General features: G+C 40.0%; 1 protein-coding gene across 2 annotated transcripts in view; it reads left to right on the forward strand.

Annotated features, from left to right (window-relative positions):
* The first annotated feature begins 3,725 nt into the window (after positions 1-3,725).
* The window catches only part of PlexA (plexin A), a 173,554-nt gene continuing 161,488 nt past the window's right edge, over positions 3,726-15,791 (forward strand). Inside the window, exons 1-2 of one of the 2 annotated variants that reach the window (XM_087355990.1) lie at positions 3,726-4,373; positions 6,134-7,288. In XM_087355990.1, coding sequence (XP_087212116.1) covers positions 6,167-7,288 — 1,122 coding nt within the window. In that variant the 5' untranslated portion in view covers positions 3,726-4,373; positions 6,134-6,166. Of the gene's footprint in view, positions 4,374-5,101; positions 5,325-6,133; positions 7,289-15,791 lie in introns of those variants that run through there. The other variant, XM_087355991.1, reaches the window with a different exon arrangement.

Genomic DNA, 15,791 nt, shown 5'->3' on the forward strand with positions numbered 1-15,791 from the left:
TGTCTGTAGAATAGCGAGATGCTGACTGAGGCAAACTGTGACACATTGCATGTGCTTTAGACCAGTGGTATTCAACATTTTTTGTTCGCGTACCCCCAGATATAATTTCTCTTCAACTTTGTACCCCCAAAGTTGTTGGTGTATAATTCAAGTTATACATAGTATATAATCTACATCTAAAATAAATTAATTAAATTACATTACTGATTATTCAGTGTTTATCATAAAATAATATATATTTTTTTAAATTTCACGTACCCCCTAAGATGTCTTCGCGTACCCCCAGATATAATTTCTCTTCAACTTTGTACCCCCAAAGTTGTTGGTGTATAATTCAGTTTATACATAGTATATAATCTACATCTAAAATAAATTAATTAAATTAGATTACTGATTATTCAGTGTTTATCATAAAATAATATTTTCTTTTAAATTTCACGTACCCCCTAAGATGTCTTCGCGTACCCCCGGGGGTACGCGTACCCCAGGTTGAATACCACTGCTTTAGATACTGATATTGACTGCCTGAGCGTACTATTAGCTTCTCAGTAAGAACTCTTTTTCCATAGATCTAGACTCAAGTTCGCCTCAGAGAATCTTCATAACCTCAAATTTCTGAATGTCTGAAAGACAGAGAAGAGATTACGCTGGAGACTGAAGGTTGCTACAGCAAACTTCATACCTGCAGATCACAGAGCCAGTCCGTGACAAGTTCAAGGCAGTTTGTGATCTACTGACGTACGGACCGCAGGCATTCAAAATCATGTTCAGCAGATCGATGCCTCATTTGCATTCTAACGTTGTCAAGGCTGCCCTAATGGTGCCTCAGCTTTAAATGACTCACATGCACAAAAATGATTAACCATTTAAAGCCTAGTCGACACTGCACCTGTTAGTAACTTCATTTTACATAGGATTTGTGGTTTACACGTCGGTAAATCTGAAAATGGCTTGTTATTGCGCTGTGTAGTCTGGTAGAAGTTTACCGACGTTTCGGAGGTCCTTGCTGCCTCCGTCATCAGAGCGATCGTGATTCTTGGCATTTTTATGCTAATCAGAAGCCAGGTTATGTAATTGTGAATTTATTTATTTATTTAGTGTTCTGTCTGACGACAGGTCCATATGAACAGGATCCTTCCATCCTTTTCTCGGACTGGGACCTGTTCATATACGTTCTTGGCAGATGATCCAGAAGTGGTTTGCCATTGCCTTCTTCTGTGTGTGAATGGAGTAATTGTTGGGATGCCACGGAGGAAAACTCCGTGTTGCCTAGACCACGGCCTTGCCCAACACAAGTTATAAATTCGGGCACCGCCGGGAATCGAACCCGAGACCACTTCAGAATTAATCAAAGAAACAGCCGCGAGACATTTGATAAGACGCTTTGGATCGACTATCGGTCCATTGCAAAGGCTTGTCTATCCATACGTCCTTAGCCAACCGTGTGTCTGATAATTCGTCTTTAAATTTTATACGTCCTAAACCACGCTGTAATAGGCGTCGTTAAATAGTACTGTCGATATTATCAGACATTGAGACTATAAAATTGTTATTTTGCGCAGATCCTAAAAGAAGTCGATATCAGAAGTTTTAGTGAGATTTCATCTGCGTAGGCTGTCTGGAACGAAGGGCACTCCCAGCGTTCCTATGAAGCCTTCATCTCGGTTGACACGTGGGAATAATTGAATCAATACGACAATAAACTCCCCTTTATTGCATAATTCTTAATGGACACGCCATGTCTCTGATAATGGAATTGACGATAAGCAAAGAAAGACCAGGGAATATACATAATCCAGTTTTATTTTCCTGGTTATTTCATGATACAACATCAACTGTTTAGGTTTTACACCGTCAAATTAAATGTCTGTGAACGAAGCTCTGAGAAAGAATTTCGTCGTGTTTGATGCTGATGGAGAGGCTGAGGAAGACGGACGAGACATCCCCTAGTTCTTCTCGTCACGCGGTATACGTTAACCCAAACACTAAAAACAATTCACAATCTGTTTCGGTGCGGAAGGCAGGCTGCAGAAAACTGAATGGTGAGTATCTCCATATTTTCATTTCAAATCAAGGTTCATGAGATGGGCGGGCATGTAGCACGCATGGGCAGATGGGAAATGCGTAGGAAAGCCAGAATGAATAGACTACTCGGGAAAAGGATAATATTGAAATTAATCTTAGAAAAATTATGTTTGGGGCTGCGGATTGGATTGAACTGGCTCAGGATGGAGACCGGTGGCGTAATCTTGTCAACACGGTCACGAAACTTCGTGTTCCAAAAAGGGCAGTGAATTTCTTGACTAGATGAGTCTACGATTAGCCTCTCAAAATTCTTCTGCCTGACGACCCATAGTTTTTGAATTAGTTCCAAATTATAAACAATATTTTATAATTTCTTATATTACATTAATTTATTTTATTGACTTGTGTGAGTAGAGTTACATTTACGAGTGTAAGAATAACCAAAAAAAAAAAGGACAACATTTACGTGACTAAATTAACAGTGGTATAAAATGTTTAAGGTTTGAATTTCACATCGCGATCCATCTGAAAGTCCTCGCTACCCAAGGCTAGGCAATCCCCGGTCTTTGATGTCTAAGAGTGAACGAAAAATCAAAAGGTTGATATGATAATCTATGTATTGCAATGTAAAGTTAGTGCCATTCAGTCCATCTGGTCAGAGCTTTAGCCACATTTTGAATGAGTCCAGTTTTACAATCACAACTTTCGCGAGCCTAATATGTGAGGTCTCTTGTTACCTTGTTGCCTTGCGACATACCGAACATATGGTGAGGCTGGATTAGCTACACACAGCCTGGGAGGAATCATTAGAATTGCGAGTCTGAGCTAATTCTTAAGGCGAATCAAAGTGTCAAAGGAAAGCATTTCAATCTGTCTAAAGTCACATACATATAGACTGGGCATAAAAACACAGTGTTTAGGCAGAAATCTGCTTATATGTGTACCATGTGGGTCATACAGAACCATCCATACGTCTCACAACATTAGCATCTCCATGCATTGCTTGTTCTTTCAAATCCCCCTCCACCCTAGCTACATCAACTCGTGGTATTGTGTTCATCGCCATAACAAAAACATTTTTGTGATGCTGATGAAGTTGAAACTTTGGCGTCTCTCTACAACTGGCATAAAGACATGTGGATCTTTCTTCTCTGCTTTATCACGAGGGGAAGATCCCGTTTTCTAGCAGTTTGTATGTGATTATTGGATTATTGACATTTCAGATTTTGTGTTCTGTCATACAGTGAGCTTACTTGATGACAACAACAGACAAAGAAAAGTATTTAAAAGTAATTTTTGTAGACTTTTGCATTGTGAACGAATTTATTAGTTGAACTTACATCAAAATAATACAAATCGAAACTTCATTTAAATACTTTCACGTAAATTTGTCTGAGGGTCAATTTTGCAGGTCATTCACAAAAAACAAAATGCAAACGAAGGTCTCTTTTTACAGATTCCTACACATCTGAAGGGCTGTTTCGCCTTATTTCTAAATTCGGGTAATTATTTTCAGAACTCTTGATTCTAATTGCAACTGCTTTGGACTATTGGAGAAGTAATACACCCAACTTCTAAATAGTCAGTACGTTATAATGTTTTTGAGACTGCCAATAGATCTATCCATCCTTCAGAAGGCAACATTCCAGGCCTCCGTGCACGCATGCGCCGCGTTGCTTTCACGATCTGTTCGTTCAGTAGAGGTAACTCTGTCATTCAGTTTAGATCGAGCTGGCTGGATTGACGCTGTGATAAACGATCGTCTGCTTATTCGTGTATCTGCTTTGTTTTGCAACTGTTAGGTTTTACTCATTTCCGTGACGTGTAATTTGAGACTATATTCGCGATAAGAGGTTGAACATATTTTTATTTTAACAAAACTCTTACAGTCGCGAAAAATTAGTAGATTTGTAAATGGTTACTGCACACATTGGACTGTCGAGTGATCGAGATTAAGAGAATTGGCGTGGTTTTATAAAACTCCAGCTCCAAACTTATTTTAAATCGTTTTGTGGTTTTACTGTCGGTAGAATATTCTCTCCCTTGGTGGCGGCTGGCGCGCCCTGCCCAAAGCGAGCCACGACAGGCCCACGCGCAGCATCGGCTTCTTTGCACATCTGTGAATGTTTTGTGTAATGTGCGTGCGTGTGAGTGTGCATACAAATGAAAGAACAATTTTGCGGTGTGAAATTAGCAGTGACTGAGAATTTCTTCAAGAACTAGGATAATTTCTATAAACTTTAGCCCTTTTACCAGAATCAACCATTTACTATTTCAAGCCGACATATATGTTTATTATAGGAAATTATTGTTATTATTTACCTGCTAGCTACCAGAAACACCTATAGGTACGTATGTTGGTGTATAGAAGTGCGAGGTAATAAACCGCTGAGGCCGGGGATAGCAAGGCACCAGAATAGAGAGTTCTCCATCTTGTTCGGTCTGGGTTCCTTTGCTCGGAAGTGAGACTGATCGGAAGGCGTGAGAATTGCTGACGTTGCTTAGACAAAATCGTAGACTAAGAACTGTGTATTTTCTACCCAGAATATGTCGTAAGTGTTCGATGATGCATTTGTCGTTTGCTCATGATCTCGTACCAGAAATAATGACAGTTGGACTTACATTCTTGGAATACGGATAACGTGACGCAGAAAGCTGTTGTTATAGACATACGACATGGCCTGCTACCAAATACGTCAACGGCCATTTATTACTAGTTATCAAAGATTATCACAATCTGGACACGTTTTGGAACTGCCGTTAATAATCTCTCATGACCGATAAATATTTTGCTGCACCAGTTTACATTTCATGTCGCCCACTCACATCTTTGTACACAGCCTGCAAAACAGTATATTCTCAACTTTTGATCACTTAATGAAGTTGGAGCAGACTTTTCATTGATTTTTTGGGATTCTGGACGTTGTCCCTTTCCCTACAGTTTTCCCCCGTATCTGCCCCAATATTTTATGGGAGCTGTGTATGTGACACTAAAGAACTGTGGCTCCAGTCGGTTATTTTGTGGTTTTGACAGCAGATGCGTCGTCGGGGTGGATGCACCCGTCTTTATTAGAAATGTATGAATGGGTAGGAAGTGAGGTTATGGTTACGTAGGAAGGTTACCAGTGTTCAACACCCCAGTTACTCAGTGAATCGTGCTGAGGGGCCGAGCGGCGAAGTGAAAATTGTGTTAGTTATTATATTCATTCGATGTAATATGTCAAGATACGTCTCTTTTAATGGCCTGTTATTACTTACATGTAGACATCTGCAATTAATGTGAGCTTTTATAAATGCAGGTATGGAATCAACATTCTGTGAAATTATTTTTCAAGCCCTCATGAAGGTTGTTTTGAAGAATGTAATGAATACTATTAATGTTATGACAGCATAAAAGTGTATTGTTTAGGAATGACATGATAGGTTCTTGTGAGTGTGGTAATGAACCTTCAGGCTCCATTAAATGTGAATTTCTTCCATCCATCCATCTTTATTACATTCCATGGATCCATAAGTTAGTCAGATGAAAATAGGATGTAGAATAAGTCATAATAATGCAATACATGTTATACAAATACAAGTCATACTATTATATAAATGTCACATAATACAAACAAAGGGTTCACATAAAGTAGAGATAAGTTACAAATAAATCCACCCATTATATGCAATTGATAAATTATGACTTACTTGTAAACATTAGAAATTCATTGACAGAGTAAAAGGGGTGTGTAATTAAGTATCTTTTTAATGCTACTTTAAATTGTGCCTTTTTATTTACAAGATTTGTGAGACTTGATGGTAGACTGTTGAAAATTTTGATCCCTGCATAATATGCACTCTTCTGAAAAATATGAGAGGTTGGCAATTGGTCTATGAAGCTGATTTTTATTCCTTGTGTTGACACTGTGTATAGCCAAACATACCATGAGCTTCTCAAGAATGACTCTGCATCATGGAATAAGTTATTTGGGAATTCCTTGAATATACAGACAGTAATCAGTATGAGATTATATGGATTTCAATTATTTTCTGCATTTATATTACTACTGTAGAACTTTACAAAATGAAACATTTTTTCTGTACATTTGCATGGGATATGTTGCAGGGGCTCCCTATGACGTGACGGTGAAGCGGCAGGATGCAAGGAATGAAGCTTCTGGTGCTAACACTGAGCCTGTGGCAGGTGGTAGTGATACAAGTAGCTGCCAGCATAGTCCGAACTTTCAATGATGAGACCGGCACTGAACGCTTCAATCATCTGGTGGTGGATAAGAACACGGGTCGAGTATTTATAGGAGCTGTGAATCGCTTATATCAGCTTTCTCCTGATGTGGAGCTTGTCATGAGTGAGGTGACTGGACCCCGGGATGATTCTCCAGAATGCTCTACATTGGACTGCCCGGCCACCGTTCTCAAGAAACCGACCGACAACGTCAACAAAGCTCTTGTGATCGACTACACAACTACAAGGTTAATATCCTGTGGAAGTGTGTTCCAAGGCATCTGCTCAGTGAGGAATCTGCACAACATTTCTGATGTGGCTCAAGTGGTCAGAGAAGCCGTCGTTGCAAACAACTCCACGGCTTCCACAGTAGCGTTCATTGCTCCAGGGCCTCCGAACCCACCCGTGACACAAGTGATGTATGTTGGTGTTACTTACACTGGAAATTCTCCATACAGGTCTGAGGTGCCTGCCGTTTCATCAAGAAGCCTTGATCGCGATAAGATGTTCATGATTGCCGAGACGGCCGTGACCACTGGAACTCGCATGTTCGTCAATTCTCTAGCGAGGGAACGCTATCCCATCAATTACGTTTATGGTTTTAGTTCTGAAGGATTCAGTTATTTCCTTACCATCCAGATGCGACATACCATTCCATCACCGTTCATTTCCAAATTGGTGCGTGTTTGTCACGACGACGAGAACTATTATTCATACACAGAAATTCCAATTGACTGTATCAGTGAAGGTGCCAAGAGGTATAATCTTGTGCAGGCGGCTTATGTGGGCAAACCAGGATCCGATTTGGCTGCTGACTTAGGAATTACGGCCCAGGACGACGTTTTGTTTGCCGTGTTTTCTGAGAGTGTCCAGTCTGAGGGTGAAGTGTCGAGCAAGCCTAGTTCGTACAGTGCACTCTGCGTGTATTCTCTAAAGGCAATCCGACGCAAGTTCATGCAGAATGTGAAGACGTGTTTCAGTGGGATGGGCAGCCGAGGTTTGGACTTCATATCTCCTAGTCATCCGTGTGTGCTTACGGTAAGTAAAAACTCATTCGTTGATGATATTTGAAAGTTGTTACATATGTAAGTCAAGGTTCAGTATCCTGGTGGCAGATCACCGTCATGTCTACAGATTTTGAAGATTTCTGTCTTCTGGGTTGTTGCGCTGTGTAGTCTGGTCGATGTTTACCAACGTTTCAGAGGTGCTTGCTGCCTCTGTCATCAGGGCGATGAGTATGAAGATTTCTGTCTTCTGGGTTGTTGCACTGTGTAGTCTGGTCGATGTTAACCAACGTTTCAGAGGTCACACTGCGATTTTGTTGTGGCATCTAGTATTTATGAGATTACAGCAGACTCCTGATTATTTGGGGACAGATTAATTGGGCTGTAGATTAACGGGGACTCTCTGGTTTAAACAGAAATTAAAAATCAGTAAAGCAAATCTGTTGTGCAAGTTAGAATGTTAGAAAAGGAATAAATATAAGTTATATATTATTTAACATAAATCAGTTGGTAAAACCTGAAGTTTTTTAACAATAGAATGTTATTACTACTCATTGGAATATTTTTTAAAAGCAGTCTTCTTCTTTTTCTTCCATGTTCAAAACTTGTTCATTCTAAAAACAGTATGTATTTTATTAAATTTAACTAAAATCCTTTGTTATTAGTAAATCTTTAAACATGTAAATTTCATGTCTGTAAATAGACATTTGTGTTTTTTTTTTTTTTTAAATTATCGTGGGTTTTGTTCATCTGGAAACATGTATTTCCCAACCAACCTGGATAATTGAGAGTCTGCTGCAATTATTTTTAGTGTTTCTGGTTTCTGCATATTTGAAAATCCCAGCTCGACCACAGAACTATTCATCTCTGGCAGTGAACTGTTTGAATACCAAAATCTGTGTTTCGTGATCATATGCAGTCATAAGTATTGACATTGAATGGTGGATATTTCATTTGCTGTGCCTTCGGGTGGCACTGAGTTTGGTCCATAAAGTAAACATGCAGAGTGGATTAATATTTTTTAGTAAATATAGGAACATTGAAACGCGCGACAATGGTTAGGAGACTGTATTTGAAGGTCTGATGAATTGTTTTGGTTTCCAGTAGAAAGAAGAAATTTACTTTCTTTGCTTGAAAGTGAAACGTTTTATTTAATGATGCTGTTAGTAGCTCAGATAGTACAGTTTTGTCTGATAGGACGGTTAATGAACATGTATTGGTAGAAATCACTTGTGATGCAGTGTGTGGTATGATCCTGGCATCTTCTTGGAGATACTGAGGAAAACCAGAAAAACTTCAGTCACAATAGTTTGTCGTCAGGCTTAGGTTTGATCCCGGATTCTTCTGAATATAAAGGAGGAAGTTACCCGCTTGGACGTGGTGTTCAGTAGCTCGTGTGAAATATTCCAGTGTTCTGCGTGCATTAAAATGTCCTCCATTAAAGATGTAAATTCATGCAGTGATGTCTTTTTTGGGAAATAGAGATGCTCTTTGGATATTTTCATTTAGTTTTTCAAAAATCAGGCGATGGTCTATTTTGCCGTCTTAAACGTAGTGAAGGTCGGAGGAGAAGGCCTCCAGATACAGAGGGTAGCTGCGAATAAATTGAAAAAGCAGTTGTGGACAGCTGGCAAGGGGTGGCCCTCCAACTCCTCATTGTAAAAATAATAAATTGTTACAAAATGTTACATGTGGCCTCAGACTGGGACAGATTCTTTGGAATGACCCAAGTGAAGGAAATTTGGCATGAGGTTTGGCTTATGGAATGTCTGTACAGGGCAGTTGCAAGGGAATTAGCAATTTGTAGGTTAGATTTAATGGGAGTATAGGACGTCAGATGGGGACAGGTGTGGCACTGTACCAGCAGGAAATAATAATAACTTTTTCCAGTGGAAAGAGGAATGAGAATCATGAATTTGGGACAGGATTTTTTTGAACATAAGAGAATTATATCGCCAGTTAAGAGGGTAATGTTTGTAAGAGGCTGTTGGTGCTTTATTACTGTTGTGAATATGTATGCCGCAATGAATGATAAAACTAATGATACAGGGGATAATTTCTGTAAGGAACTGGTGCATGTATTCAATAAATTCCTGAAGTACCACATGAAAACTTTGTTAGATTTTTATTGCCGGAGTAGGTAGTGAAGATATTTCCAAATCAACAGTCTGGAACAGTAATTTACATGAAATCAGTAATGATAATGGGGTTCAGTAGTAAACTTTGCCACATCCAAAAATCTAATTGTCAAGAGAACAATGTTCCCACATTGTAGCATTCATAAATCGACTCGGACATCTGATGGAAAGCTGCACAATCAGATTGACCATATTTTTATAGCTAGGAGATGCCATTCAAGTGTACTTGATGTCTGATCTTTCAGGGGAGTGGTGTGTGATACCGATCACTATCTATTGGTCGCAGGAGTTAGAGAGAGACTGGCAGTAAGTAAAGCAATGCAGAAGTCTGATATGGAGACATTCAATCTCAGGGAACTTAACGACGTAGAGGGTAAAGAATAGTATCGGGTTAAAATTTCAAACAGGTTGGTAGCTCTGGAAAACTTAGATGATGATGCAGACATCAACAGAGATTGGGAAATCGTGAGAGAGAACATCAAAATTTTAGCGATGGAGAGCCTAGGTTATTACGAAATAAATGGAGATAATCTGAATAATGTTTGACGTGAAGCTAGTGAACATTTCAGGAACAAAAAGGGAATATCTGAAAGACAAAATTAATGAGTTTGCAAGAACAAGAGCGTTTGAGACTTGTACAGAGGTATAAATGAATTTAAGAAGAAACTTGGTAAAGGATGAGAATGGTCATCTGCAGGGTCTTTGGTGGGCAAACCAGAAGGAAAGAGACTACTAGAAAGACCTAGATGTAGGTGGGAGGTTAATATTAAAATGGATCTTAGTAGAAATGGGGTGGGGTAATGTGGGTTTTTTGTGTTTTTACACAAATTATTTTATAAAATTCTATTTTTATATGTTGAGTTGCAGCCATTAATTTATGTGTTTCATACAAGGGATTTCAGAAGCAGCTGCTGTGTTTCATAATCAATTGGGTGGCTTTTATTTTGTGGAACTGGGGTTGTGGCTTGGCTCTCTCATGTTTGTGGTCACGCACTGTGGATATTGATGGTCCAACTTTGATTTTCCAGCTTCCTGCTGTGAATACCATTTTGATGTGGATTTGTGTCATACTGTTAATCCATTTTAAGAGTTACATGTGATGTAGACATTTGCTGTTCAATTTTGATATTCATTTGTATTTGTAATACAATGTAGGGTTTGATTATATTGATTTTTTTTTTTTTACAGATTTTCTAAGTAGATCAGTACATTGAGGGGGTATAGGTTGTTGTTTTTAATGTGACGAATAAATATAATTAGGTCAGGTTTGTCAGTTTGGTAACTATGTGATAGTCATCATCACCATTATTTTTGTCGTCATGTCTTATTCTTCGTCTTCAGGTGGCCGTCTTCTGTTTTGTGTTGTCGTGTAGTCTTGTAGAAGTTTACCAACATTTCAGAGGTCCTTGCTGCCTACATTATCATGGTACCCACACATCTGTGTTTAGGCCCAGATGTGATGTAACTCGACTCGGGGGTGGCATCCTATGGCCTATATGCAAACTGCGTGTGTGTGTGTGGGGGGGGGATAAAGTAAGTTTCTTGTACACCTTTCTTCAGCAAAATGGAACATATTTTTGTGGTTCACTTACTTGCAAGTCCACTTTGAATTCTAAAATTTCACAGCCTGATTTTTAAGACTAGTTATCATTTGGTTTTCTTCTCCGACTGCAGCGGCAATACCTCGGAGCATACCATGGCGACTGTCATTCCGCTCTTGTTTGCAGCCATTTTGGTATTACTGGCTCTGAAATCTGTAAGTCTTACAACAAAATTGGGAGAGAAAGGACTAGAAACCATTACATTGCTTGGAATATATGAAACTTGAAATGTCGGAGAATGGAGTATACAGCTGTGAATGCAGTCTCATTAAAATAAATTGGGCTGAATATTTTATGGCTTGTATTTTTAAAGGTCACAAATCAAAATATAGGCTGGCTAGCCTGTTTTTTTGTGAGATATGTCTAGATTCCTCTAGTTAGACCATTGCTAAGGTAAGTTTAAAGGTGGATAATTTCTATGTATATTATCATCACCATTATTTGAAATGATAATGTTTGGTGGTTGTACCGAAGATACGGACATTCTGAAGTTCAGCGTAAAATGCAAAGGCATTGAACTGGAAATGATTTTATGGTGACATGACTGTAGTTAAGTGCAGGTGTCCATACTCCTTTTTATTTTTTTGCTATTGTTTTTTCTTTATAATTTCATGTTTTGTGGTATTTCAGACATGTCTAGTGATATTTGAATTTCTGAAGAACGGTGAAATTATTTGTGTGACATTCTGCGTTGCTTTCACAAGAAAGGAGTTTTAGCTTCCTTTTTCCTGTGTGAGGTGTCCTAACGACTCCATCTTATTTTGGTGCAATGGCCTCAGAAGAATCAATGGCAAATTTAAGAAATTTCGAAGCGTTTTGATTACTTACAATAAAATTATGATGTTTCGGAGAAACATACATGCGATGTGGATGCCTGATGCATTCTCATCCTCGGTATACAGCATTTCGATTTAGAGTTTATTTTAGTCGTCATTCATTGCACAGGAAACATTCTGGTTCATGTCCTATGTGTTGGAAGTAGTTGTAACTTCATTAAAGTAGAAGGATACAGAATGCCAGTAAATAATGAAGTCCAGGGGAGGGGGGCACATCATGAGGGGAATAACACCAGTGCTATAGACATTGTGACTCGAAAATGGTATTTATGTATTTCCTACGAGCGTATAAATGCAACAAAGTGTAATCAAAATGTCAGCGGTTGTTATCGTAGATTTCGAATGTGACTGAGGACAGTTAAGTTCTTGTGGAATGAGACACCGTGTAAGTCTTGTAGGTAGAACGTCGGAGGATATGTCCGGGAAGACTACAGACATTTTTTTTATCATATATATATATAAAGGTATCACATCTAAGGCTGTATGAATATCGATGTTCAATCAATCCAGGATGTGACAAGTCAACTGAGATTGCTGTAATAAGATTCAAATCTCCTGATGTTTGGCAAGAACCAATGAAAAGTTACCGCGGTGTTGCCAGCTCTCACGTGCTGGAAGAAGCAATCTGGCTGAATATATTGGAACACAGGAAGATAGATACAGATCTTTAATGTCAGTATACTAATAATTAAATTAACATACTTTTATTGTGTTTGAAGTCTAAACGTATGAGTACCTGAGTGTGGAAGAAACTGAGCCTTGATATGACATGTTCTCTCGGAGGGAAAGTGTTATTTCTTTCTCTGTTGATAATTCGATTATATAGTGAAATTAAAACGTAGTTCTACGAAAATATTTCTCAAAATCGTCTAGATTTGTAGATTTGGAATGTTGGTGCTTTTTCTAGATGACATGAAAACAGCGTGACCAGAGTATTTAAATGTTTTCCTTCCGTGCATATTCTCGAAACACTTGATGTGCTCACACCGTAAGCTTTGGCTGTTATAAGAGTCCAGTTTGTTTCGTTCTTCAGACTTACATTTGTTGTAAAGAAATATTACGAATACCATTTTAACGAGCTTGTCTGCGGACGACACAAAAGGCCTTTTACGAAAATCGGCAAATGTGAACTGCCTTCAAAACAAATGATTTACAAGCGACAGTGTAGAAGCTTATGGGCTCACGCTGAAGATTATGTCACTTGTTCTTTCATGTGGTCTGTGTTGTTGGCGATAACGAATGTGAATTGTTGGAGTGAGTCGTAATTTTGTGATCTGAATTCTTTACAGTTTTGTTGGTAGTAGAGTTACAAATGATGGATCGTAAAAATGTTATTAAGACTAAAACCTTGACACTAACCATTCTGCCTTTCTGAAACTGTACGAGATCACTTTCAATGTGTATTGTGGACATATTATGTGCTTCGTTGGGAAAGAAAGTTAAATGTAACAAAATTACTGTATAAAACGGAAACCATAAGGGCTGGAAAATGGGGGTTGCTTCTGTGAAATCGTTTGAATCACTGATGGTGTCTGAGGGCACGAGGTGTTTACATTTGCCTGTCACAGCGGCCGGCCAGCCGTATCTTAAACCGGGCAACGCCGCGCGATTCTGAATGGCTAGCTCGTTGCAAGCGAACACGCCCCAAACGCCACGAGATTTGGATCGCATAATAGTTACCATCACATTTACGTATTTGTCCAAATACGTAAATGTGATGGTAATGTCAGAGAAATTTTGTTGAGTAGTTCATAATTTTGCCTGTTGTTTTGCATGGGTGTGAAACATGGTCTCTCACTCAAAGGGAGGAACACAGCTTGCAGGTGTTTGAGAACAGGGTGTTGAGGAGGATATTTGGGCCCAAGAGAGAAGACGATGGGGCGTGGAGAAAACTGCATAATGATGAGCTTAAAAATCTGTACTCCTCCCCCAGTATTGTCAGGGTGATTAAGTCGAGAAGAATGAGATGGGCTGGGCATGTAGCGCGCATGGATGGGACAAGAGGTGTGCACCGGGTACTGGTTGGGAAACCTGAAGGGAAGAGACCGCTGGGAAGACCTAGACGTAGATGGGAGGATAATCTCAGGCGGGATCTATGGGAGATAGGAGTTGAAGGAGACTGGATTTTGTTGGTCCAGGACAGGGTCCGGTGGAGGGCTTTGGTTAATTCGGTGATGAACCTTTGTATTCGCTAAGCCATCTGGTTGGTTGGGTCCACTATTTGGGAAGCCTGAGGGGAAGAGACCTCTGGGGAGACCTAGACGTAGATGGGAGGATAATCTCAGGCGGGATCTATGGGAGATAGGAGTTGAAGGAGACTGGATTTTGTTGGTCCAGGACAGGGTCCGGTGGAGGGCTTTGGTTAATTCGGTGATTAACCTTCAGGTTCGGTAAGTCATCTAGTTAGTTAGTTAGTTAGGTTAGTAGCTGCTTCTTTGTATTCGTCTGGGGTTCGATTCTCGTTCTAGAGGATGGCTGTTTTGACTGAGGTTTCTAGTTGCCTTCCTCAGGCGGTCGAAGAAAGTGCAGTGATAGTTCCTCTTAGGGCCGTTTCACACTGGCGACCGGTCGCTGAACGACCTCTAGGTAGAAAAGCTAAGTACGAGCTTACACACGAGGGCGACCGCGACCATTGGCCGCCGTCGACCAACAAGCAGTGAGCGACGCACAGGAGACCAACGACCACGAGGTACCCAGATGGCAATCACGCGTTCACATTGCGGGCGACTCAGTCAGCGACCAGAGCTCAGAGAGGTGACATATCCATTGTTTCTTGTTTTCTCCCGTCTTGTTCATGTCACTCAAGTGATCAGTATATCATGAGTTTTGATAGCGAAAGATTTATTTCGGCCGTAGAGCCACGAAGAGCCATTTGGGACCTTGCAAGTCCCGATTATGCAAACAGGGAGTTGGAAAAAAATCAGTGGGAAGAGGTTATTGGAATTGTTTGACGAATTTTTTATCATTGTAGTGATCTCCTCGACGTCCAAACTGCATGACTGCTTTCAAAGTATTTTTTTTATTGAGACTGAGGCCTCTGTCTGCGCTGGTCGCCCTGCTGGTCTCCTAGTTTGGTCGCTGATGGTTTTGGTCGTTCACAGCGACCGGTCGACAGTGTGAAACGGCCCTTAAACAAGCCACGGCCACTTCCGTTTGCATCATTCAGAATCTACGTATCATTCATTACCCTCCCATTCGAGTTTCTCGTCAAGTTTAATGATTCTGAAGGTAATTTTAGTCCGTGCATTGGTACTTTCATAATGCGACTCCATTAGGAGTGAAGATTTACAAGACTATTTTGTAAGGAGCATAGCAACTCTACCCGTTTGTCGTGACTGACGAATGGAATGTAGCAATTATGGTAGCTATTCGATCCTGGTGATGCACTCTTGGTTCTGAGCAACATGAACAGAACCATTGTTCATACACACTTAATGACTTGTTTAGTATTACAGGCATAGTAAAGGAATGGTTGGACGCGGATACGCCTCGGCCTTCAATTTTTCCCATCTTTGCAACTCGTACAAGTTTTGTTGCTTTCGACAGTGCATTCAGTATTAACCATATGTTCTGGGTTGTGACGCCGTGATGACTTGTTGGTGGATTAAAGCTTCGACCGGGATGTTCTTTTGTTAAATCTTATGTGGTACCGCCTGATTCGACTTCTAATGGTTAAGTGAAGTGTTTTCTTCGCGGTACGGTCTGGATTCGTAAATATTATGAAGACGAGCTTCGGCTTCAAAGGGTTAACCAGCTGATTTTCGTAATGGTGAGGTGTAGTGTTTTCTTCGCGGTACGGACTGAATTCATAAATAATATTCAGACGATCTTCGGTTTCAAAGGGTTAATAACATTTTCTTGGTGCAGTCAGACATGTCAGCCGGTTGGAGGTGACCGACGTTTTAGAGACCTTCTCTGTCTTGTGGTCACAGAGTCACAGATCGTCCCTGAAAGATTGCTTG

The sequence above is a fragment of the Zootermopsis nevadensis genome, unplaced genomic scaffold (genome assembly GCF_977971745.1).
Source record: "Zootermopsis nevadensis isolate Lab colony 2312 unplaced genomic scaffold, Znev_1.0 Znev_ptg000025l, whole genome shotgun sequence".
In the NCBI taxonomy this organism is placed as follows: Eukaryota; Metazoa; Arthropoda; class Insecta; order Blattodea; family Termopsidae; genus Zootermopsis; species Zootermopsis nevadensis.